Consider the following 24007-nt stretch of genomic DNA (forward strand, 5'->3'; position numbering starts at 1 on the left):
ACTATTTGCTAGAAGCGTGGTCGGTTTGAGAGGTGGTCAAGAATCTAATCAGTCAGTGGATTGCGGATGAAGCTACAAAAGTATGCAATTAATCATCCGAACTGTGCATTTGGAAGAGAGACTGTAAATTTCATCAACTTCTCCATCTCCAAATATTCATCTAGATATTAGACATTTCTGACCCGTTAACACCCCGAGCCTCGCAGATATGCAGCAAATTTCTCTGTCTCTCAAAAAAAACAAAAAAAAACCCCCCAAAACAACATATTGAAGTCATTTATGGATTTGATTCAAAACCACAAATTTGCAATATAGCTATAAAAGAGCTGGCAGCAGATTACTGCTGTGAGGAAACAGTCAAGAACTGGGAAAACCCAACTCGCTTGAACTCTGTGGCTGCTGTAAGGGACAGAAACCACGGAGTTGTGAACACCCTGATACACGCGTGCATGGTGGATCCTTTCTCATCACAACACAGGAACATCTCTTTTCATCACTACTTCTTCATCTTTAGATATGTTCACCATGCATGCAAAGTGCTTTCAAAACAAAACAACACCCAGATTTTGGGCATCGATGTGCCCAACAGTCTTATAAGTGTAGTGAAGGAAACTTCACAGATTAGAGTGTTAATAAGGAGGCCTGATGGTGTATTTGACAAACAGCCAACAACATTATTGAGCACAAGTTAGTTCCTCACCCATCTGAAGTACTGTCTTAATAAAGAAATTTACATTAAAGAGAATATTTTTTAATGTGATTCATGTATGAGGAAGAGAACACAGGTGTTTATATGTGGAGCTCTGATCATAGAAAGAGAGAGAAAAGAGAGGAGAGGGACACGGGAGAGACCACTGCGAAGGTTGCTTCTTAGTTCTAGAATGAAAAGAAAATAAAGTCTCCAAGAGAGCCAGAGCCACTTTGTTTATGTGCAGCAGTCTGTATCAGCAAGTGCGTGTATTGATGAACAAGTAAAGCAGTGTTGTGCAATGTCATTGTTCCTATTCTTTATTGTATAGCATGGGAAGAGTAAGCAAACAAAACATGGAAAAAGGAAAAAGATTATCCCGGTTGTGAGGTTGACTTACGGTGCTGGATTTGTAATGAGAGGAACCCCTGATAACGGACAAGGTGCAACTCTTACAGTTCACTGTGCATTACCATCAGCAATTCTGCAGTATTCAAAGTAACTACTCTGCATACAGCACTGTGCCTTCAGCTAAATTCTTCACTCTTTCTCGAGGCTTTTAAAGTGTTTCTTTGCACTTTGGTTTGCTTTTTCACTCATTTTCAGCCCAGTCCTTCTACACGACCATCGCAAAGGAACGCTTGTTTGAGCCATTTAACACTGACCTAAGAATCATTAGAGCATAAAATGGGACCCAACTTAAGGGATAACCAGTGTTGGGTCTAGATAACAGACAACTTAAAGAACGAGCTTTAATTATTTATTTAGACAATTTGTTACCATTAGCCTGTGGCAAAAACACATTCTTTTTAATTTCGTGACCTGAATCTATGAAAATGTTCAAGATAGCACAAGCATAAAATAGCATTTTTGCAGGAACAAGGTGAGAGCTATTAGCTGAACACATGACATATCCTAGCATGGTGCTGGTATGCCCTTTAAAAACAAGAAAAAAGAAAATAAATTCAGCAAAGACCTAAAACAGGACCTGAGCGATGCATCTGGCCCTTTGGTTGATCCACTTCACTGTTCAGTGAAACCTCAGGCATGGCTGTCAAAAAAAAATGCTCTTAAGGAAGGGAAACAGGAAGGAAAGGCTGAGGTATGCCAAACTATACAAGGACTGGATTGAAAACCTGCGCCAACTGATGAATACAAATTTGAAATTTTAGGTCAAAATCTTTGTCAGTATGGAAGAAGTACAACAGTATCGATACAGCTACCTATAAAACTCAGAGTCTGTCATGGTTTGCGGCTGGATTTCAACCAGTGCTTGTTGGACAAAGGAATTTCATCCACCATGAAGTACTAGGTGTTTGATTAGAAATGGCTTCAGTGTTCAGCATTACAATGATCCGAAACACATGACATACCTGACACAAACACAAGGAAACACTATCAGTCATGGATTTGAGCTCCCCTGCAGGAGCATGATGCCTGTTTGCTACATTTCTAAGTAGCACCTTTACTTTTTAAAGGTCTTTTTGCACATCTTACCTCAATGCTCTCTTCTGTAGCAATCTGGGATTGCTTAGTTTAATGGGGTTCTCACTCCCAATTCCTGTGGACAGAAGAAAAGAGTAACATTTATTCATGTTCCACGGTCCATTAATTTCACTTTGAACCCGGGGTTGTGTCTTCAGATGAACAGATGATCAGAGCAGCGTAGGCATGTTAACGTGAAGCAGCTCTCTCTGCAGCTCCTTGGCACAGGACCACATTAATTAAGAGGCCTTCCACAGAGAAAACGAACAATGTGGAAAACAATCTACCTGTCCCACTGAATCATATCGCACAATAAGTAGTCTATGTTAGTTCACACACACACACACACACACACACACACCATTGTTGCATTTATATTCAGACACACCGTCTCCTTCTTAAGCATCAGTCTATGTGTTGTGTATGAGATCATACATCAGAGCGTTTGACGGCCTGTGTACAGTGCAGTTTCACCACACATCAAAGTTGCAGTGCAGATGGGATCATTGTCACTGGGTAGCATTTCTACACTGCACCCTCCAGGAATACAGAGAGCACAGATAGTTTCCTCAGCCATCAGAAGCATAATGTATGATAAAACCTAATTACATACACAATCCAACTTTCTACAGTCTGGTGTGTATTAGGAAGAAAAATCAAGTCGGTAAACACGGGAACAATGTGGTATAAACACCTGCCTACAGAGACATACAGCCTCAGTACCCCCCCATCCCACCAAAATGGGGCATTAGTGGGTATTAAACATCACAACAGTCTCATGAGAAACCCAAGTTGTGCAACACATCCCTGTAGGGAACATCTATGCTTGCTATTTGCTCTAAACCTCAAACGTGCGGTTCTGGCTGCACTTGGACCTCTGAGTAGCCAGAGCTGTGCAATTTTGGGAGAAACATGTGGTCCTACTTCCATCCCCTCCGAGATCACCTCAAGGTCAAATCCCCCCACCCCATTAAACTTGCCCACTGCTCCACCCAAACCCCTAACATCTCCCCAGTGGCTACCCACCCCAAACTAACCCCCGCCCCTCCCTTCCCCATTCCAGATCTGTTAGTCCCTGTTAAAGATGTTTGGGTTGATGCTTTCAATCCCTCCTACTTAAGCAAAACATCATCTGAGACATTTGAGAAGAAAGGAGGCCTATTTGGAGAAGGTGGTGTGCGGGTATGGGTTTAGGGGTAGTTGAGTATTGTTTCAGCTGGATGGAATAGGGCTGCTGAAACACAGTGAGCCTTGAATGATAATCTTATTCAGAGTTGACTGCGTTTTCTTTTGACCAGAGTCAAAAAGATTAAGTCAACATCATTCAAGCAGGTATAAAGTCTCTTTACTGATCACACATAGATGAAGTTTAGATTTTATACAAGCTTAAATGCAACTTAATCTTTGGCAGTAACAGACTTTTGAACATCTAATTTTTGAGACCAGCAAAAGGTTGAGGAAGCTATTATTTCTTGATATTTCTGTGATATCATCTCAGACAGATTAAGGTCAGGACTAGGCCATTTTTTTTCTTAATTTAGTTGTGCTCTTTGGGTCAAAGTGTTTTCATCATTCCATTTTTTCCCCGAGATTCAGATCTAGAACTGATATCCTGGTTTTCTCCTATAAAAAGCTGAATCCATTGCTCCCTCGTGACTACGATGCTCCCTCCACCGTGCTTCACACTTGAAACGGTAAGGCATTCGTGTTCGGTGGTTTTCTCCTTTCAAACAGTATTTTTTTTTTTTAAAGCTTAGCTATATGTCTAATTCATCTTGTATATGTTTATTTGGTTTGCACCTAGTATTTTTTAAATTACAGTTGTTGAGATTTCCATTAGCAATAGAAAATGAGACAGTCCTGAATTAAGCTTCTCACAACTTTGAGTTAAAGCTATAAATAAATGCAATAGAGAGTTTTCTACACAATGGAATGACCACTATTGACCAAACGTCAGCTACAAAGCAATACGCGATATTGATGATACACGAAGCAGTATCACTTAACATGTGGATGACTTTACAAATGTAGCCAACAAGTAGTGTTGAATATTAGACTGCTGTACTGGAGGGCAGCCTTCCAGCTCTGGTCCAGATGCCAAACTAAACATGTGACTGTGTTGGGCTCAACTGTCACAGTTAGGTTCCAAAACTCTTCAATAAGTGAAGGCTTTGTTGAGCTCCACAGACCACAGCTAATAGCCATGTTGGAGACAATTGAGGTGAAGTGAAAGACAACATTTATCCAGAGCTAACAATTACAACTCCTCGTAATTTAAGTGAAATCGAAACCTTTGTTACTGGTAAAAAGCCAACGTGTGTCTTATATCCCACTGCTTGTTCAAGAAGCATAAAGAAAGAAAGAAAGTGATCATTTACCCTTTCTCCACAACTAATGCTATCTTTTACATAACCATACTAAATTGATACAAATTGTTGGGTGTTTTAATACAGACTACCACGGCCACAGCAACCACAAGATTACTTTAAAAACATCCACAATATTGCATCGCCATTTCATCTTTCTGTACTGTGATACCCACATGGAGCCATGAATGCCAGGTTAAAGGAGGTGAAGTCTGATGAAATCTAAAGATGTCTAATGCTGTTAATTTAATGAGTAAACTGGAAATACATGAGAATAAAGGAGTTAATTTACTAACATTTGGATAAGAAATAATAATAAAAAAATAATAATAATCAGGCTTGTTCGAAGGCATTTTTGAGGCTCAAAATGTGGTTTTAGTGCCAGGGCTACAGTTGGGTTATGGTTAGGTATAAGGTAAGGGTTAGACATTAATTTTTCATGGCTAGAGTAAGCATTGCCAATTAGATGTCCTCACTAAGATATGAAAGTGTGTGCGTGCGCGTGTTATGAAGCACACCGGTTTCAGTACTCGTCCACCTTACCCCAATTGTTCTTGGCATCATTCATGCTTTTCAGATGTCTATAATGTAAGTGGTCAGTGGATTTAAATGTTTAGGAATAACAAAACTGAAAAATATCTTAATTTCCATTTAAATTATAGTGTGAAACAAAACCAGATGTAAAGTTTAACTAGCTGCTTTTGCAAAAAATAACCCACGCCTTCTTACCCTTGGGGGCAGCCGTCTTATGCTATTGTGAAGTCTCAGACTTAATTCTTCACAAACCAGACCTGTACTCCTTTTACACCTCATATACTCTATATGCTGTGGCATGTGGTCCATCAGGAGTGACACCACCCTCCACCACCATCCCCACGGTTCCCAGAAAGGGCCTCAATTCATTCGTCATTCCAGACACAGGCATAAAAACCTCCACAAAGATCACAGATGTCCCACAGCCTTTGATGCTGGCTGTAATCTACAGAAACACTATGGCTGCTATAGCCGCAAGGGAATACGCCAGGAATTCCTCAGCACTGTGCCCCGTGTGTGTCGACGACGCTGTAAAGGCAGCTTGATGCAGATAAAACATGAGGATAAAATCATTTCACGATTCAGTGGAGTGTCATTGAGGTTCTGAAGTGTACAAGCCTTTTATGTGATGGTATCAAAGGTTGTTGTATAACACTGTCTGTTAACAAAGAAGCTAAGTTAACTTTGGGAAGGCTCTGATAAACTTGACAGTAACATGAGGCTAAAGCTCCATGTCTTAACCCACAATACACCCAGTGCGGCAGCCAAAGAGGCATCAGTGGCTGACCATATGTCTAATTTACGATCCAGGATTAACTTTGATTCCTGGGATTACAGCAGGCCCAAAAGTAACCACCCTTTATCTGTATGAATTACATCACACCTGAAGTGCCTGACATTTAAGTCTCAGCACCCCCCACCAATTTTCCAGTTGCCCACCGATTCTGTGTGCTGGGAGGCTCAAGCTGCAACTAAAGCCTCCACACTAACAGGAGCTTAAGAATTAAGGCATTGAGGGGGGGGGGGAAAAACAAAAAAAAAAAAACAAAAACAGATGGAGAGACAGAAATTAGGTGAGGCCACTGCTACCAAACAGTGTTCTAAGCACAGGGATGCCACAATAAGCCAATTAGGTCTTAAACACTAGTATTAATGGTTATAAAAGCAGTTCAGCTGCAAAGTCTGAATGAAAGCGTACTTCTACAACCTAAACTCCTCAAACAAGCTTCAAAGCACATCCTCCTCCGAACAACACAAGACTATTCTGTATGCTCACATAAAAGCCTGACACTGAGGGCCACCTGCTGCAGATTCACATCCATCTTAACACAGACAAGCAGATCTAAACACTCAGGTGTCAGTTAGAAAATATAATGAGATGCATTCAGACAAACACAGGTATCAACTAGTGGCCAATCAGTGGGTGTATAAACAGGGGTGAAGGAAATAATGCAAAAACTGTAACGTAGACCTCAACACTGATAATATTAATCTGTGATGCCACATTGTCTCTAATGCCGAGTACTGACAGGTACAAACATGTCAGTACTTCTCACATGTTTGTACCTGTCAGGACGTCAGCCAGTGCTTCTGATATACACAATATGACATTTATATATTACAAAGCCATGAATAATTGGGTCATTTAGAGCACTAGACCAAGCTTTGCGTTCTATTCAAACCTTTCGAATTCAAAATTGTTGATTAATGATTGACAGCACGGTGGTTAGCACTGTTGCCGCGCAGCAAGAAGGTCCTGTTTTAAGGAGGTTGTCGTTTTGAAATGGCGTTTTGCGATGTATTTGCTGGCTTTTCACTGAATGCTGTTCTTGTCCAGTTCACAAATTTCGTCTGAAAGAGCTGACCTTAAACAAGAAACTCAAGTTCAGAAGCAAAAATTTTAACAAAGTTTTTGCCAGCAGTGAAGTTGCAGTGTGCCCTCTGTTGGTCAACCTATGCAATGACCCTTTCATTTTTCAACTTTTATAAATGACAATACTGACAGATCAGACACTACTAGCTTCTCTGACAATTCGCTGTTATAAATGAAGGACATGTGTAGTGAAAACATTTAGTCAAATAAATTGTGTCAAGTACAAAAATATGTTGAAAGTAGATATTTCTGCAACACCCCATGTCTTGCTTAAAAATAGTTACTTTGTCCTGATTACCAGGTTCTCCTTTTCCCTGCACATGGAGACCGTCTTTAACAGCTTACTGAGCTCAGCTATTCACTGCTCTCTTATGACACAGTGCTTAAGTGCTGTGCAACAGATCATATCCATACAGCATCTCTGTGTCCATCTCTCTATATCCATCTCTATCTCTCCATATCTATCTCTGTATCTAGACTGAAAAAAAAGAAAAAAAAAACCTACTGAATACTCCTAATGACCCAAATCCAAAGTCAGTAAATTTTGTTTAATTCAGTGCAAAACCATATACGCCTTCACAACACATCCATAAAACTACTTTTTCAAACGTCCAAGTAGGTATGGAGCCTTGAAATAGCTTCCTACATAAAACAGCCCCCTGCAGTATTAAGAATCCCTCATCTTTACATAGTGTCCTTGGAGGCTACAGCTGCAGTGCAAGGACAGCTGGCTGGAAAGCAGGACAGTGAGCAGAGAGGAAGGGAGTCTGCGGTTTGTTGCCTGCCAACTTCTATGAGCTTAGAGTCCCAACAGCCCAAACCAGAGTAACCAGTCCCCAAGCTCACTGCCTGAGCTACAAAATCTGAGCTGCAGAGCCCTAAGTCACTGCACTTACCTTGGCTGCAGAACTTGACGTGACTCAGGTAATTCGAGATCCATGGATTCCGGTACATTTTGGCAACAGAGTCAGGTGAGAGTTTAAGACAGAAAAGAAGTGAAAGACACGGGAAGACAGAACAGCTGACCGAGAAGTGATGCAACTACAAAAGTACTCCGTCAGTGCTCCGGGACAGGCAGAGAGGGAGGGAGAGGCGAGTCAGGTAGTATTAGAGAGAAGCAGGATAGAGGGAGGGAGGGGGAGAGAGAAAGATGTCCCAGCCGCAGTACCAGCATAAGCAGTGGTGGTCCTGACAGGCAAACAGAGGAGTGCTCAAGCTTTTGCTGCACTACACCTCTTCTCAGATTCACTCCTCTGCTCTGGCTCCTCTCACCAACCAATGTGGACTAACCGGTGCCCGCAATAACAACAACCTGCAGGTCTAAAAGCTGCTCAGCATGGGCTAAGCTCATTAGCCAAGGGAGCAAAATTAGGCCCCTTCTCTACTGCAGACTGGAGCAAAGTGTCCTGCATGCTTCAGAGTGAGCCTCAGAGAAGAGAAAGAGAGAGAGAGAGAAAAAAACAAAACAAAACTGTGCATGCATGAGAGAGAGAGATAGTTATGCGAGTCCCACGAGAGCACTGCCTTCCCTTGGCTCACACACTCGAGTGGGATGCCAAAAGAAACCGGTGCAGAGCGTCAGAAAAGGGAGGGAAGAGAAATAGTGTGGAGTCTGGAGAACGAGAGTGGAAATAATGAGGGCAGGAAGAGAAGACGAGAAAGTTCAAATGACCCTCTCAGTCTGATGAGAAATTCCAGTCATCTCTCAGCAGGGACAAAATAAAAGGAACAGCATGGAGCTAGGCAGAAAAAAAAAAAAAGCTGGGAAGGGCAAAGAGAAGGTACGAAAGAAAGAGCGAAACAAAGTCAGGAAAAGAACGAAGGAGCGTGCGAGCTGTAATGGGGGAAACAGAAATGTGTCTGCTCGTGACTAATGTTACCATTACACCAACAGTTTGCTTCTTCCTAGAACAACTAATAAGAGGTGCAAAGGGAAGAGAACTAGGTTGATTTATTGATATCCCCACAATTCTCCTTTTAACACACTAATCAAACGTGTTTGTGTGATTCAAGCCCACATACACCAATGTTACACAGTGAGTCATGGCATGTAGAAACCCATTCTATTCTATTGTATGAATATGCTTTACGTGATTGCCAAGAACAAGACAAATGTGCTTGCACTCACACACCTCACCTATACGTCAATGTGACAACGACATGCTTATCACTGTAGTGAGAGGGCACTACAGGGAGGCTGGCACAGTGCCTGATGGTGCCTTTAACAAGATACTGGGGGGGGGGGGGGGGGGGGGAGTGATGCATCTTATCTTTCTGCAGCACACAGAGAGAAAGCTGTCAGCGCCAAACACACAGCAGTCAACATAAAGCAGATCTTTTGGATGGAACCAGCCACAAATGTCAGTTTCTCAATTCAGTGGCTGAAAGGTGTCAAGGGGGGGGGGGGAATAAAAACCACCTTCTTTAAAATATATTCATCTCAATGGAGCTCTTTTAAAACTTCCTGCAAATCTAAACTAGGTTATTGGACTGTACCGAAAGCACAAACATGCATCCATCATAACATTTGACGAGGAACATAAATCAGCCTTTTCCCACCACCTTGGACTATAAAGGTGTGCTAAGATGTAACAGGACTGTCTGACGATGGTGTGTAAACTGTAGAGGTGGCATGTCTGGATCCCTCTCCAGGATGAGCTCATCTGGCTCAGCGTGTGAGTGGCGCACATGCACACATCCATCACAGAGCTGCCAGTTCACACCGTGGCTGAGTGGGTGGAGAAAGCGCTACCTGCACGCAACGCTCAAAGTGTTACTTTCAATGTCAGTAGTTTCGCAGACTGACAGACACCTGACAACTGATGCAGTGTATTCATAAAATGAATGAGTTTGCATACAAGTGAATTTTACCTAAGGAGATAAAGGCGCTAGAGGACGCCGATACTATCAGCCAAAGCTGGCCGTTAGCCGACCTTTAGCTACTGATAATCACAACTGCTGATAAATGGGGATTTCAAAACGCAAGAAACACCCATTGACAATATTATGAGTGTTGCTGTTTAACTAGAGGCCACTCTGCAACTTCCCTGTTCAAGTGAGATTTCAGGTCCTAAGTTTTAATTAACCCTCAGCTTTCTGCCTTTTACATATCAGTGGGCCTTTCATGCACTCTCAAAGCTTCGACATGGCATGACCAAAAATACCTACAGTACTTTCAGTAACAGGGTATGAAGGCTGGAGATATACTTTAGATAAACTATGCAATGATTCGTGCTGAAAAACAAATTATTTAACCATCAATGGTCTGAGGATGTTTTTTTTCCCCTTTTGAAAAGGTTATCAGAAGAATATGTTAACAGAAGCATCGTCTTTTAGTCTCATCCACTCACCGTGGGTCCGCTTACAGCATCAGGCAGTTATCCGTTTCCATCCACCATTCAGCGTTTACAAATGCGTGCAACCAAAGCCTGCTTAAATCTGAATAATCACCAATATCACTCAATATTGTCCTTGCCTACAGTCTCTATGTTCATACCTGTTTACAGAAGTTAAGGTCAGAGGGTTTGAATAATTAACCAAAATCCTCTTTAAGCAACTTCTCAATAAATTGTTGAAAACATGCAGAAATTTATTTAATTTGCACTTTTAATTTAAGTCAACCAGCCACTTTAATTATGTGCATTTAGCCATTTGTCTTGCCGTTAATGCCAACATATTAACCCCCCCCCCCCCCCCCCCCCCAAAAAAGAAAAAAAGAAAAAAAAACAAAACCACATACACACCACCCACACATATTTCTAAATGTGTGTGGCAACTGTACTAATGACGAAGAAAAACTTTTACCTCCCATCTGGATGTCTGCCTTGTATGTAATGTTTGATTTTGACTCATCGGCTTTAGGGATGACATCAGTTCAACAAAACCACTAGACTGCTTCTGCCCTGTTATTATCAATCATGAGTCTTCAGTGCCAAGGGTGGGCAAGACTTTACAGGTTGCTGCAATGATGCACTGTTCTTGTTTTCTTCGTCTTTGTGGTGGATAATCAGATTTTACTTGGCAGGATTACAGGATGACGCAGTACTGTATAAACAAGCGCACACAAAATAATTTTAAAAGAAAAAGATTTTTAAAAGCTGTTTCATCAAATATGGGGAATGTGAACAGAGTATTGTTTAATACTTCAAACAAATCAGATGACCTAAGCCTGCTACTGATTACCTAATTTAAAAATCAGTGTTTAAGCTTAATTTCACTGTGTTTACTTCTTTTAAACTCTTTTTAAATCCATGTTATAATGAAACACAGAAAACAATTCCCATTTACTCTCCTTAGAAACTCTGTGGGAGCTTGCGTTTGCTCCTGTAAATGCTCACATGCAGACTATAAACCAGCCTACAACACGTAAACGAATGGTTGAATGGAGACCATAAACTGGAACAAATGGCAGCGAACATAGAAATTTAAGACATCTTTGCTGTAACACAGAAAAACACTGACGCCCATGATGAGGGTATGTAAATGTCTGACTACAACTGTGTTTCTATTGAACGAGAGCTTTTTGAGGAAACCACTAAAGTATCAAAACTCATCTATTATATGAGAGAAGTGAGAATTTGTTCTGATGGTCAAAGCTTAGGGATGATGGGTTTATGCCAAAATAAGCATGCATTCAGTGTGAGTGCAAAGCTTTTGGTATGGTCAGAGATTGTGACAGCTCAATACTGACGCTTGGAATGATAGTAAATAATTCACAGTATTTTTTTCTTTAAGGGCAAGTATTAAAATAAGTTGAATTGTCACATGCAGTCATTCTGCTAGTTTGCCTAAGCAAAGCCTAAGCAATAAAAACTGAAAACAACTAAATTGTCAGCTAATCAATTCATAGCTTAAGCCATGAAAACAAATGAAATGTAACTAGCATGAAAAGAAAAGTAGCTTAACTGTTAAAGTTATGAAAGTAATATTTCAGATGAAGCTGCGTTACCCAAGATACTTTAAATATGTACTACAAACAGTGTCATTTGGTACGTAAGCAGTCGGTTGTTAAAATGCGAGGATGTATGGGTAGGTTAAGGCGTTAAACACTGTGAGAAAGACACTTTACGTTTTTGAAGTTTAGCATGACTGAGAGTGAAGAAGTTTGTGCTTAATATCATAATAGCAGAGACACACCTCACCACTCATCATTCCCCAGATGTTCACATTCAAGGTGGACGTTGTTTCAGTCTGGACAAGCTCACATGTGCAGCCAGTCATGGGGTCATTATTAGATAAACACTTCCAGATAGGACATGTTTGCACTTAGAATGACCCCCTGTGTGGAGAGGCATCACAACGTGTCTGCGAGGAGAGAAGTGCCTAATGGCTGCATCACATTCCCGGTTGGAAAACCTCTCTAAAGACAGAGAATGTGGAGAAAGAGGGAAAAGAGCGAGCTTTTCCAAGGTACTCTCTTTCTCTGGGCTCTTTTGCAGTGCTCCTAGAAATAAAGTCCAGATTTATAGCATCCCCGAGGAAAGATATCCGTTTTGTCTGGCCAGAGAGCAGTGCACGGTTCCAGTGCATGTGGCCATGCTGTCTCTGCAGATACATAACAGAGCTCAAACCCCGGCATCACAGTCATAAATTCCATATAGGGGGGCTGCCGAATGAAAGGTAAAGATATTCATATGCACACGTGAAGGGAGTTAGAGGACGGGAGGCTGAGGATAAAACTCCATTTGCCATGTTGTTAAATGTCTTTTACTGGGCATGATGGGTTTTCAGTATGATGCAAACAGATTCTTCTAGGTGCCCTTTGACCTTCAAATAGTGTGTTAAGACAGAAGGTTTTTGCAACATGTCACTGACAACTTGATCTCAATATAGAGCGATTACTTTAAAAGAAGTTTGGTTCCTCTCCCAGTCTGGATGCTGAATTTATTGGAGGTTTTTGAACTTATGACTACTTTAATTTGGACCATTTTAAATCATCAGACGAACTTCACACTCATGAACTGATGCCAATATCCCCATCTCCATGATCACTAATTTTTTGTTCTTATAAATGTAACCCCACAGTGATTCTGGGTCTGCTGACCCTTCTTAGAACAGCTCTGTATCTAAAATAAAATGCCAAAACCACCCAAATATGATAAAACAAGGTTTAAAGTCTTCTCTTCAACTAAAACACAGGAGTGCCTAGAAATGTTATATTTTATAATATATATGAAAGACACAGCTGCTGTCCCATCATGGTTTCTGGACTCATTTTGCATCATTAACATTAGCCTCACGTCAGTTTTATGGAGAAGTAGGGCTGTGCCATTTCATAGCATCTGCACACATTTCTATGCAATATGAAAATGTCACATTGTTAGGTCATTGCAATGTCTTGCATCCAAGTTCCATAGTATGAGCAATGAGTGTGAGAGCTCCATGCCCCCTCTGTTTATGATTTACTTCCTAAAAAGGGAGGTACTTGAACAACCTTCAACAAGGTATAGTATTTTCAACATATGCAGATATTTAAAAAAATAATAATTGTGATGCAACTTTGAAGCTAGGCTGTCTACCCCATCCAGAAGTGAAAATAGTTAGACCAGATGGTGGTGTACCAATTTATCATCCAATGCTAGCACGCTTAGCAAGTTACATTCATAAATTGTATAGAAGTGACAACTGCTCCCTAAAGGTGGGTGGGTTGTGTGAAATAAAAGGACTGAACTGAAGAACCGTTTCTAAACCCTTTTTCACCCAATAAAAAAGCCCAACATATGTATTCCTATTAAAAGGGCTAGTGTTAACATAAGTTGGCTAGCTGACTCAAATATGAAACTTTATGGGATACCTGAGCTCTGAAAAGCCGTTCAGGTCAGATATATCAGACCTCAAACTTCAAAAGACGTTCCTGGACAAGATCTTAAAACTTCGTTATCAACTTGCTTTCTGAACGGACTTTGAAACTTTACAGTTATACTGAAAATAGATCCTGCAACGCTGACCTTCTCTGGCAATAGTGCTCTATTAACCCCCAGAAAACCCCCCACAAACACCTCAGCATAGCTTTCCCAGAATAACACAGATAAGAGGTCTTAAGCAGACTTCATTGTCTCTGAAGTGCTCCAGCAACTCAACTCTAGGCCCAACACAGAGTTAAAACATGAGCTAACTAATGTTCTAATATTGTATTACTTTTTAAGAGGGACGGAGGTGGAAAATAATTTAATTACCTTAATTTCCCATAAAGCCATTAGAAAAATGTCATCCCTTATTTTTGTTAATCTTGTTTGTTTTTTCCTCTGCATTTTGGTTTTTAATTATCTTTGTTTAAACAAACAAACAAATTAATAAATAAAAAGGTGAGTGAAAAAGAAATACTCAGTGCATCATGGGTAGCCCCCAGGAGCCTTGATCCATTGCAGTGTAACTCAGGGAGGTTTTGGGGTCACCTGAACCAGCCCTAACTATAAGCTTTATCAAAGGGGGCCTGAAAGCTGAAGGCTCTGCCTCCCATTGTACTTTTCCATGCCATAGGAATTACATGTACGGCAGCAGTCTGAGAGCAAAGTGCTCTACTGGGGTGATACAGTAAGATAAGATAACGCCTGATTATTTAAGACCTTATATGCGAGGGGAAGGATTTTAGATTTAATTCTGATTTTTAACAAGGAGCCACTGTAGTATAGAAATATGAAAATATGCTCTCTCTTTCTGCCGATACCAAACGCAGATCCAATACCTGCAAATAAATGTGAGCTTATCTGAAGTCTACTTTGAATAAATTATCCAGAAAATAACATAACTCAAAAAAAGAACCTCAACAAATTTTGATGAATTATTTCCTCCCGTGATTAAGTACCTAAAATATTAACAGTCAGTGGACAACACGCTTTCCATACCTGTAACTGCAATTAGGATTAATATGTAATTATATAAGCCATCTGCTCCTCAATGATTATGTGACCCACGAGGCATGTGATGCACCTGCAAAGCTGAAACAAGTCTAAACTACCCGATTCCAACTGAGCCCTGGGGAAACATCTATACCCAAGTCAGCGTGCGTACACACATACACGCGTCCGCACACACAGCTTTGAGCGCTTAAATAAACACGTGTGTGCTTTAGAGTGATAAACACTGCACATCTGGTGAGAGGAGAGAGCGCTACAGAACCAAGATTCTTTATCAACTCTGCTTGCCAGAGAATTTGTTTCCACCCTCAAGCGCCACGGACACCTTCCCAGGAACTGTCATCCTGGAGGATGGGAACGCTTAAGGGTATGGATAGAGATACTGGAGGAAAGCTCATGTCTCGACCCAGAGTGAGGCGAGCCAGCAGAGTGGAGGCTGCCACTGGTAAAGGGAACCAAATGTAGCTACAATGATCAGTGCCTGGCAAGATGCAATTATTTCCAGAGTTAAGAGCTGGGAACTCAGTGAACTATGGGCTTGGTAGTCCAGCTCCGCTATGTCCGAATAAACATTATCAATGGCACAGGTACTCAGCTAAGAGCAATGAAATACCTAAATAAACTCAACTATTTTGCTAAATAGTCTCTCCTAGCAGTGATCGTCATGTCTTGGCCAGCAAAAGCAGACGTGGCAAGTCAGCCCCCGTGTTTGACTTCTACATGGTGATTTAAAAAAAAGAACAACGCTTTACCTTGAAAGCATTTCAAGCACGGATGCAAAGTCCCAACTTTTTCCAGATTCATTAAGATTGGCAGATACATGAAACATAAAGGTATCTGCCAATACCAAGTGCAGATCCATTAGTAGGGTTACATTCATTTTTATATCTCTGAGGAAGAGAATTGATCTAACTTTTTATAACAGAATGTAAAAAATAAATACATCGAAAAAATATATACCATTACTGGAATTTATTAGAAAATGTTGGAGAGTAACAGGGTTAAGTTAAAGTTAAATGAAGGCGTTTAAAAAAAAAAAAAAAAAAAAAAAAAAAAAACAACACGTGTCCAAGGTTTTCATCAACTTGCTTGACAACAGTTTGCAGTCCAGTTAAAAACGATTGCAAACATTCAAAGAAAAGTTATTGCACATGTCAAATATTTCCGCTGGCCCTTTGCTACAAACTTCCTGCATTCCTCCATTATGTGTTAGCTTCCCTGCTAGCAACCTGCACACTTTTGGAGTAAACAGAAAATATAATTAACAGAGTCCAAGCCCCACTGACTGGCTCAATCAGTGGGCTCACTGATCCAATCCAGGATCGCAAAGATATCGGATCAATCCGTCCCTAGTTTACAGAACATAGGGAATTATGTCTTCTCTTAGTGTCAAACCTGATGATTCCAGTTTTTCAACATTCACATCAGTTTAAGAGGAGTTCTTGAGCTTCATTAACATATAGACTTGTGGATAGACTGTCAATACAGTGCTGGCAGTATATTCTCATAGAGTTAGTTCACCCTCACTTTACATCAGCTACATCTCATCTACTAAATCCAACACCACAGCTCAATGCTGCAGCTAACACTTAATGTTTCAAGATAATCCAGGCAGACTTCATGCCAAAATGGGACATGGATTCAATGACACAATCTGATTTGAACATTTGAACCACACACGACTGTAACAAAAATCACAAATGACTATGCTTTCAGCTGGAGAACAAATCCAAAACCAAAATTTGAGGTCAGTGCCAAGGACAAATACTTTACCTCCTACATGCTATTACTTGCGCTCTATAAATCACCATTCATAAGATATCAGACCCAGAGCTTGTGATTTTAAAATAAAAGAAAAGCTGTCATGTAGGAGTAAAAATGAACAAGAGTCACCACAAGGGATCACAAAGACTAATAAGCGTCCTGCAAGACTCTGGCTGCTACGTAAAGAATGGTGTATATGCATCTAAGTGGCTTCACGGCAAAAAAAAAACAACAAGCTTTCAGCACCACAAAACTTTCTAATCTCTCCAAATTATGCATATTGTCCTTAGTATATATTTTTTTAAGTTTTCTCTTTCTGAAGTATCTGTGGCTCGTTGAATTTTCTATGTACTTCCTTACAAAAAGTCCAGGATTCCAGAACCTTGTGAGATGTTACAGAGACATGGTTAAAAAAAATGCAAGCATAAACACAAATCCAGAGGACTTTCTCCAAATGACCGTACCAAATTTCAATCCTTTGTACCATAGACAATATACAAACATGGACTAAGCTCGTGGTTCCATAAAGTGAAGCCAGTGCCGAAGTGCCTTCAATAAGCATTCTTATAAAGACCAGTAGGGGGCGACTGCTTTGGTTACAAAAAGAATTGTACAGTCTGTGGATCCCTCACTCTGTGAGCTCAGCAAACACTTCCCTGATGATTTTATGGGCTCAATCATACTGAAGGAAGGTCAGTTAGTAAATTTTGGTCAGGAGGATTAACGCCTGGTAAGTCTTCACTAACCAACTGGTGCTAAGCCCATCCTTTAGATGCAATCTATGCATTTTGATGATCCAGTGTTTGACTAAAACATTAAAAAGGTAGAGATACTTTTCGTGCTTTGCCAACACAGCTTTGCTACATGGACACATTAGCACAGTGCTAATTCAGTGTTTAAAAAGTTTTTAAAGTCACAGAAAGATCAGAAGGAGCTATAAACAAACCACAGGAAGCCAGTGTACTCCTAGTGGCATTTTACACAATTTTATCATCACTTTCCTTAAAAATATTCAATGGCTAACCAGACAATGGAAAGGTAAAGCTATGACCTGTGAAGCCAAGTGTCATGCTGATCCAGTGATTTGACAAAGGCAAAGTATGTCAAACGAAGGAACCTTACAAGGTTAAAGGCTGATCTGTAATGACAGAACAGTAAACAAAACAAAGCTTAAGCTATTCTAAGTACTATTTAATACATCAGTCCTGTGGTTTAGTGAACCCCGGCTAATGACAAGAGGATGTCCAGGCTAAAATAAAGCTGTGGACAACACTAACCCTTCATAAAGGCTCGTTCTGTTCCTTAAATAAAGGTCCAAGTCAAATTTATTATGTCCTCTGATAGAACAGCACAGGACCACACTATCCATCCTGACAGATAAACCAGCCATCAGATCCTGAACTCAAGTCGCTGGAAGGAAATGATAGACAATCACACTGCCTCAAGTTCTCCAGATGAGAGAACGCATACATTAATACTCTCACACACATACGCGCGCGCACGCACACACACACACACACGCGCTTCCTGGATTAGGTGCTTTGGATCTCAGCCAGTGAAATCATAGAAAGTCTGACATCACGACAAACAGCTGAGAAAAGTAAATGACAGTCAACCACTGACAATGTGTAACCAAAGACGGTCACAACGTCACCGCTCTGCTTTCCCTTCTTCCTCAAAGTCGGAAACCAGATCAGACCTCAGCCAATTAAGTGACTGTGAACCAGGGCTCGTGTATTTTTGGAGCAGAGGTAAAAATAACTCCCTTTGCTCTGGGTTTTCTGACTAAATGATGTATACAGGAGTGTTTGTATATGAAGCCTGAATATTTCATTCCAAATAGTTTGGGTGTTTTCTTTATTTTGTTTTTTTTCCTCCATGAAAATTATTTTTAAGAAAGACTTCCTCACACACCACCTGCAGGCAGTTTGACTGTAGCTGGCTCAAGAACACTGCTAAAGCTCGTCATGAGTAATAATTAAAGATGGGGTTTGTATAAACGGAAAAGCTTGTGTAAAATGTTTTGTGTGTGTTGCCCTGTTAGGCAGGGCTCTATTTCTGTCTGTGTGTCCTGACGGAGCGAGAGCAGGTGCAGCACAATGAGCAACTGTAGTCTCCCCAACCAGTCACTCACCACTGAATGAATCACACATGGAGGAGCTCACCAGCCCCCCAGATTCAAAATCTCACTCAGGCCATTAGTTTGCTTGAAACGTACACAGATAAAACAAATCACTGAATAACTCCCACCCGACATATTTTCTACAAAAATCATAGATAAGATATGCAACAAGTCACTGTTAAAAGAAGGCATGTATAGACTGGTGCAATTTAAAGCTGTTAAAGTTCAAATACACATAAAAACTCAAATACACCGGCTTATTAATAAAGCCTCTGTATTATAATCTAAAATGTATTTCAACGACACCACTTAAAAACGACATTTTAGAACAGCAAGTCTGAAAAAATATGGTGTTGATAGGAAACAATCTCAAAATCATCTAATATTTGGCTGCATTATTAAAATCTTTTTTAAAAAAAAAAAAAAGTAACTTAAGCACATTATTTCACTAGCCGTAGAGAACATACCTTGATAATGTAGGTAATCAAAGAGCCAATGATCCTTAGTAAGTGTTTCTGGTGGATACAGAAGTCTTTCCAGGATATTGGGGTCTAACAGTTCTAAGCCTTGTGGAAGGTCAGCGCTCTGGAGGCTTGTGGGATAGGACTACTGGGGCATAAAGATAGACTGACAGGCCCAGATACCCCCCACCCACCTTCTATCTACAAGCCTCCTTTAGGGACGCATGTGCGGTGGCCAGATCTACAGCAGGCGTGAACTCGAGAGGTGGGTAGGTGGGTGACAAATTTAGAACGGTGCTTTCCCAGTCCAACAGCGGCAGGCCAGATCAATCAAATGATGAAAATCACAAGTACTAGTCATGAGGCCAATTAAACCGAGGACAGTGAGAAGTCAAATCAAAGGAAAACGCTGCACTCAAAAACTGTAATCGAAATTTGCATTTATAAACTTGGGATGAATTTAGGAACTTAAAAAAGCTCATAGTTGTAGTAAGGCCTGATTTGACCATCCCAAACCTGAATTCCCTTCTTTTTAAGCAAAAAGGTTATGGACTGCTGTCATGACACTCCTCTAAAATTTATTGATAAAATTTTGAATTCATTGCTCACTGTGAAAACAAAGCAGCTGCTTTATAAACTTTATAAATAAAAAACCATTTACCATTTTAGAGTTACTGAGTGTGCTTTGCAGTTTCTTTGCTTCTATTAAACTTCTTTAAGGTCAGATGCAATCTTTGCAGGAACTGAATTCAATCTGTTCCCTTTGAATAATGTGGTTCACAACAACCAGTCTGTCTTCAGAAGAACAGATTTAGAGTCTTTATGAGAAAGGGCATCTTTACAACCCTCATCACTTTAACTGGAACATCAAAATCCAAGTAGTTCTTGGAGAAATTGCAAGCGCGTATTCTTTTGAGCGTAAAGAAAAAAGAAAAAAAAGATTAATGCAGTAAGTGCTCACACACACACTATATTTTGTTATGGTAACTAAGATAAGACCTGTTTTAAAAAATAAATAAAAACCTGACAGAAAATCTGGAGTTATTAGCCAAATTAGTTTGTGACTTTGATAAACATCAGTTATCTATGCAGGAATTTGCTGATTCCAAAACATTCCCACTTAATAGTACTATTAATAATAGTTAATAGTACCACTCCTCTTACAGACAGTATAGTGCTGCAGAGGTCAAGAAAACTGTATGGAATAGTTGTGAGTTCTTCCTTGCTTGCGCCTTGGACATAAAATTAACTTGCTTTTAATGGAAAGTGTCTAAAAATAAACTCATTGGCAAAACTGGTTTAAGAACTTTGACATTGAGGTTCTGACAGCACTCAATCTCCCTAAAATAGACCTCTGCTGGTCTCTTGGATCAATTTCAGCTGTCAGGCCAGTAATCCTTCCAGTGTACACAAACTAAACAGACAAATGCATTTGCATTTTGTCTGTCTCGCACAAAAAGCTCAGGTCATCTTACTGGTCTCCAAACACATAAACTATGGACTTAGTAATGAGCTTAGGTCTGTAAACAGTCTGTTCAAGAAGCAGAGAAAGCTTCATCTTTCTATTACACCTTCCTTTCAGTCTGTCCACTCTTTAGACAGACTTAGAGGAAGGAAGGAACTCAAAGACTCAAAGATAAGGGTGGGGGCTCTGCAACGCACAACGTGACAGGCAGCCTCATGTAGTAGGTAGGCAGAGAAAACGTTACATGTCTTTTGGGTTTTTTTTTAAATAATAATAACAATAACAACAACAACTATTATTATTATTATACATATTTTGGCGTACAGAATCAGAGACAAATACTTCCACTGTGGCTTGAAGCTTTACAGCAAACAGCACCATCTAGTGCTGGTCATGCAGCATAACCACAGTATAAATACAGGCCTCAGTAGCTTTCTAATTCCTGACATCACCTCATTCTCCAGAATTTCTGGCTTGTTTATGGCTGTGTGAAAAGGTAAACCGTAAAAGTAATTCAAAGTTTTTTCAGCTGGTATAAAAAGCAGCTGTGGGCACAGGGCCAAGCTTTGAGCTTCTGTAGTATTGTGCTCTGAGCTTTGAGAGCGATGGGGTTCAGCTGCTCCAGAGCTAATTAGCAGAGCAAAGCAGTTGGAGAAACATTAGCTCTTCCAAAGCCAGCAGAGAACTGTGGGAGCAAATGTGATTTCAATTTAGCCCCTTGTTAAGTCAGAACTGAATGCTGATTGCAAACATGCCCCGACCACACTGAACTGTCAGCAAAACAGAAAAATCAGGGCAAAAAGCACTCCACTCCTGTTTTTCCATAAACAGTTGCAAACAGACCACAACAATGCCCCAGGATGCAGAAAAACTGGAACTATGAGTACTATTAAACCTGCTCCCTTCATTGGCTGATGTCCTTTGATGGGGATCAGCCATGCAGGCAGTCTGAGCATACTCAGCAGCTCCTGTTTTAAAGGAAGATTCTGGAATCAGCACAATCAAATCCAAGACCATGATTCTCAGCTGGAAGAGGGTAGAGTGTCTACTCTGGGTCAAAGACAAGTTACTGTCCTACATGAGGGACTTTAGGTGTCTTGGGGTCTTGTCCACAAGTCCGCAAGACTGACAGATGGGGGCAGCAGAACAGATCTGTTGTGGTGAAAAGAGCTGAGTATAAAAGAAATTAACATTCCTACTCTCACCTATGGTCCCGAGCTATGGATAGTGACCAAAAGAATGAGGTTGCGGACACAAGCAGCGGAAAGGAGTCTCCTTCCAAGAGTGGCTGGGCTCTGCCTTACAGATAGAAGCTCAGTCATTCAAGGGGGACTTTAAGCACAGTAGCTCCTCCACATCGAAAGGAGCCAGTTGAAGTGGTTTGGGCATCAAGCCTTCTGGACGCCTTTTAGGTGAGGTATTGTGGGCATGTCCTACCATGTTACAACTGTAGAAATAAGATGTTTCGTGTTGTTGCCAGTTGAATTTCTCAGTTGCTCCTGTTACCTTTGTTGTTAAGAGCAAAGCTCTGACCCATGCCAAGCTCAAGAAATATCCTGTCTCAATGTGATGCTGAAAAACAAATTCTCTAATGCATTCATTACTTCTATATAACATTGATGAAGGGCATTTCTTCTTGTCATAGATCATTTTGCAGAATCCCTGTACCAGGTTTTATGCACAAAACAAAAGCATTATGCAAAAATATGTGTTTAAATAAACCTGGATGATCGTTTAAATCTTTAGGAGAAGAGTTGCATGGAGATAACATGTAAACAGTCACAAGAAATAAACTGCAAATAAATAAAGTAACTAAAGAATCAACTGTTTTCCATGACTGAATATCATTCAGACTTTAAGGAAAGAAAAGTCACTGTCTCACTTTTGTAATGAGCAAATATAACAAGTCAATAAAATGAGAACAACCAGCAAAAGCTGGATCTCCCAAATGTTTGCTAATTTTCCAGAAAAGTGACAAGTTTCAAAATCTATTTTAACCTAGACGTCTAGCTTTTAAATACATAATATCCAGTGAATTCATCTAAAACATTAACTGAATAAAAAGTACACCAAATATTTTGCAACCAAATGCTCCGTCTACAAAAATTAAGTGGGTGGACATGTACTATTCACATGTTCAGTAACACGGCAAAACTTCAAACCTCACCTCGATTTTGCTGCTTGTTTATGCCCATCAGAGCCCAGCTTGAACCTTCATTCAACACAGCTCTGTTCTCTCAAACTACACAGTAAGCATCCAGATGAGTCGGCACACTCAAAGTTTCTTTCTCTTGTTAAACAGTTCACAGTCTCTACTTTCAGCTTCTAGTGCAATGTGCATTAGGTCCAGACCTTCCATGAGCACCTTATACTGCAGCACAAGATTTCAAGGTGTCACTAAGTGGCCATAAATAGACAGTCAAAGAGCTGATAAGAGCTTCAAAGAGGGCAGATAAAGGAGTTAGAGGGTCAAACAAAAAGGAAAAAATTGGGGGTAAAAAAAAAGATGTGTCTGATTAAAAGTTAAAATTGCAAAGAAAAGCAAAGAGATGACCATAAAAAGATGCATTTTTCCCCCGAAGCTGTATTTACACAGCAGACATCTTATCTTGACAGCACCGTCGATGACAGTTCCAGGCCCTCTGCTCCCTCTGTGTCTATCAGCTGTACTCCAGTCTTCTCTCTCGCCTTCATCATCCTACACTGCCACTGACCTACATGTCTACTTGGCAGCAGCAGAAATGACATTACACTAACCAGACCCCTCTTTCACCAAAGCCTGCCGCTTGGGCCCCCAGTTAGACTAACGGGCTTTCAAAGGACATTAATGGGCGGATATGTCCAACACAAGAGCAATCATACAGCTCAAATGGGACAAAAATGGAAAAAAGAAAAAAAAAAAAAAAAAGAGAGAGCAGCTATAACAAGTAAATGATTGGCCAGAGCATGATGAGTGGGCTGTACCTTTCATAGCTCCCCTGCTTCCAGTTTTTCTTTATGAACAGATTGTCTCCAGGAAAAATATCCAGTCAGAAGAAAACAAAAGAAGCAGGACAGTGTCAGACTGTAAGAAGGTTAGGACTGGACAGACTAGTGTGGAATCAAATGGTGGCTCACCAGTAACCACAGCTTACAAATCAAAACAGGGTGGGTTTTTGGCGGTGACGAGTGCTGACCTGCTTAGGCAGCAACAGTTAGCAAATAAGTGAGACTTCTGGGAAGGGATCACTATGAAACCAGTCAGGGGAAGTACAACCAGGAGTGTGTGCCTGACATCATGCTGGTGATAAACAGAAATGGGAATCTGTCCTAATCAGCTCCAACAAAGAACGAGAATTAAAGGGGGGGGGGGGGGAGACCAAGTCACCCGGCAAAGATAGGAAGGTGAGGAAT

At 40.6% G+C, this 24007-nt stretch overlaps 1 protein-coding gene across 14 annotated transcripts in view; it reads right to left on the reverse strand.

Moving 5' to 3' along the window:
- svila (supervillin a) overlaps window positions 1-19294 on the reverse strand; it is a 59868-nt gene extending 40574 nt beyond the window's left edge. For 7 of the 14 annotated variants that reach the window (XM_026179120.1, XM_026179122.1, XM_026179121.1 and 4 more), the window contains exons 1-2: window positions 7843-8321; window positions 2186-2249 (exon numbers count right to left, since the gene is read on the reverse strand). In XM_026179120.1, the coding sequence (XP_026034905.1) occupies window positions 2186-2249; window positions 7843-7900 (122 nt within the window). In that variant the 5' untranslated portion in view covers window positions 7901-8321. Of the gene's footprint in view, window positions 1-2185; window positions 2250-7842; window positions 8323-19155 lie in introns of those variants that run through there. The other 7 variants (XM_026179116.1, XM_026179114.1, XM_026179126.1 and 4 more) reach the window with 5 other exon arrangements.
- Between the last annotated feature and the right edge of the window lie 4713 nt (window positions 19295-24007).

The sequence above is a fragment of the Astatotilapia calliptera genome, chromosome 9 (assembly GCF_900246225.1).
Source record: "Astatotilapia calliptera chromosome 9, fAstCal1.2, whole genome shotgun sequence".
Classification (NCBI taxonomy): Eukaryota; Metazoa; Chordata; class Actinopteri; order Cichliformes; family Cichlidae; genus Astatotilapia; species Astatotilapia calliptera.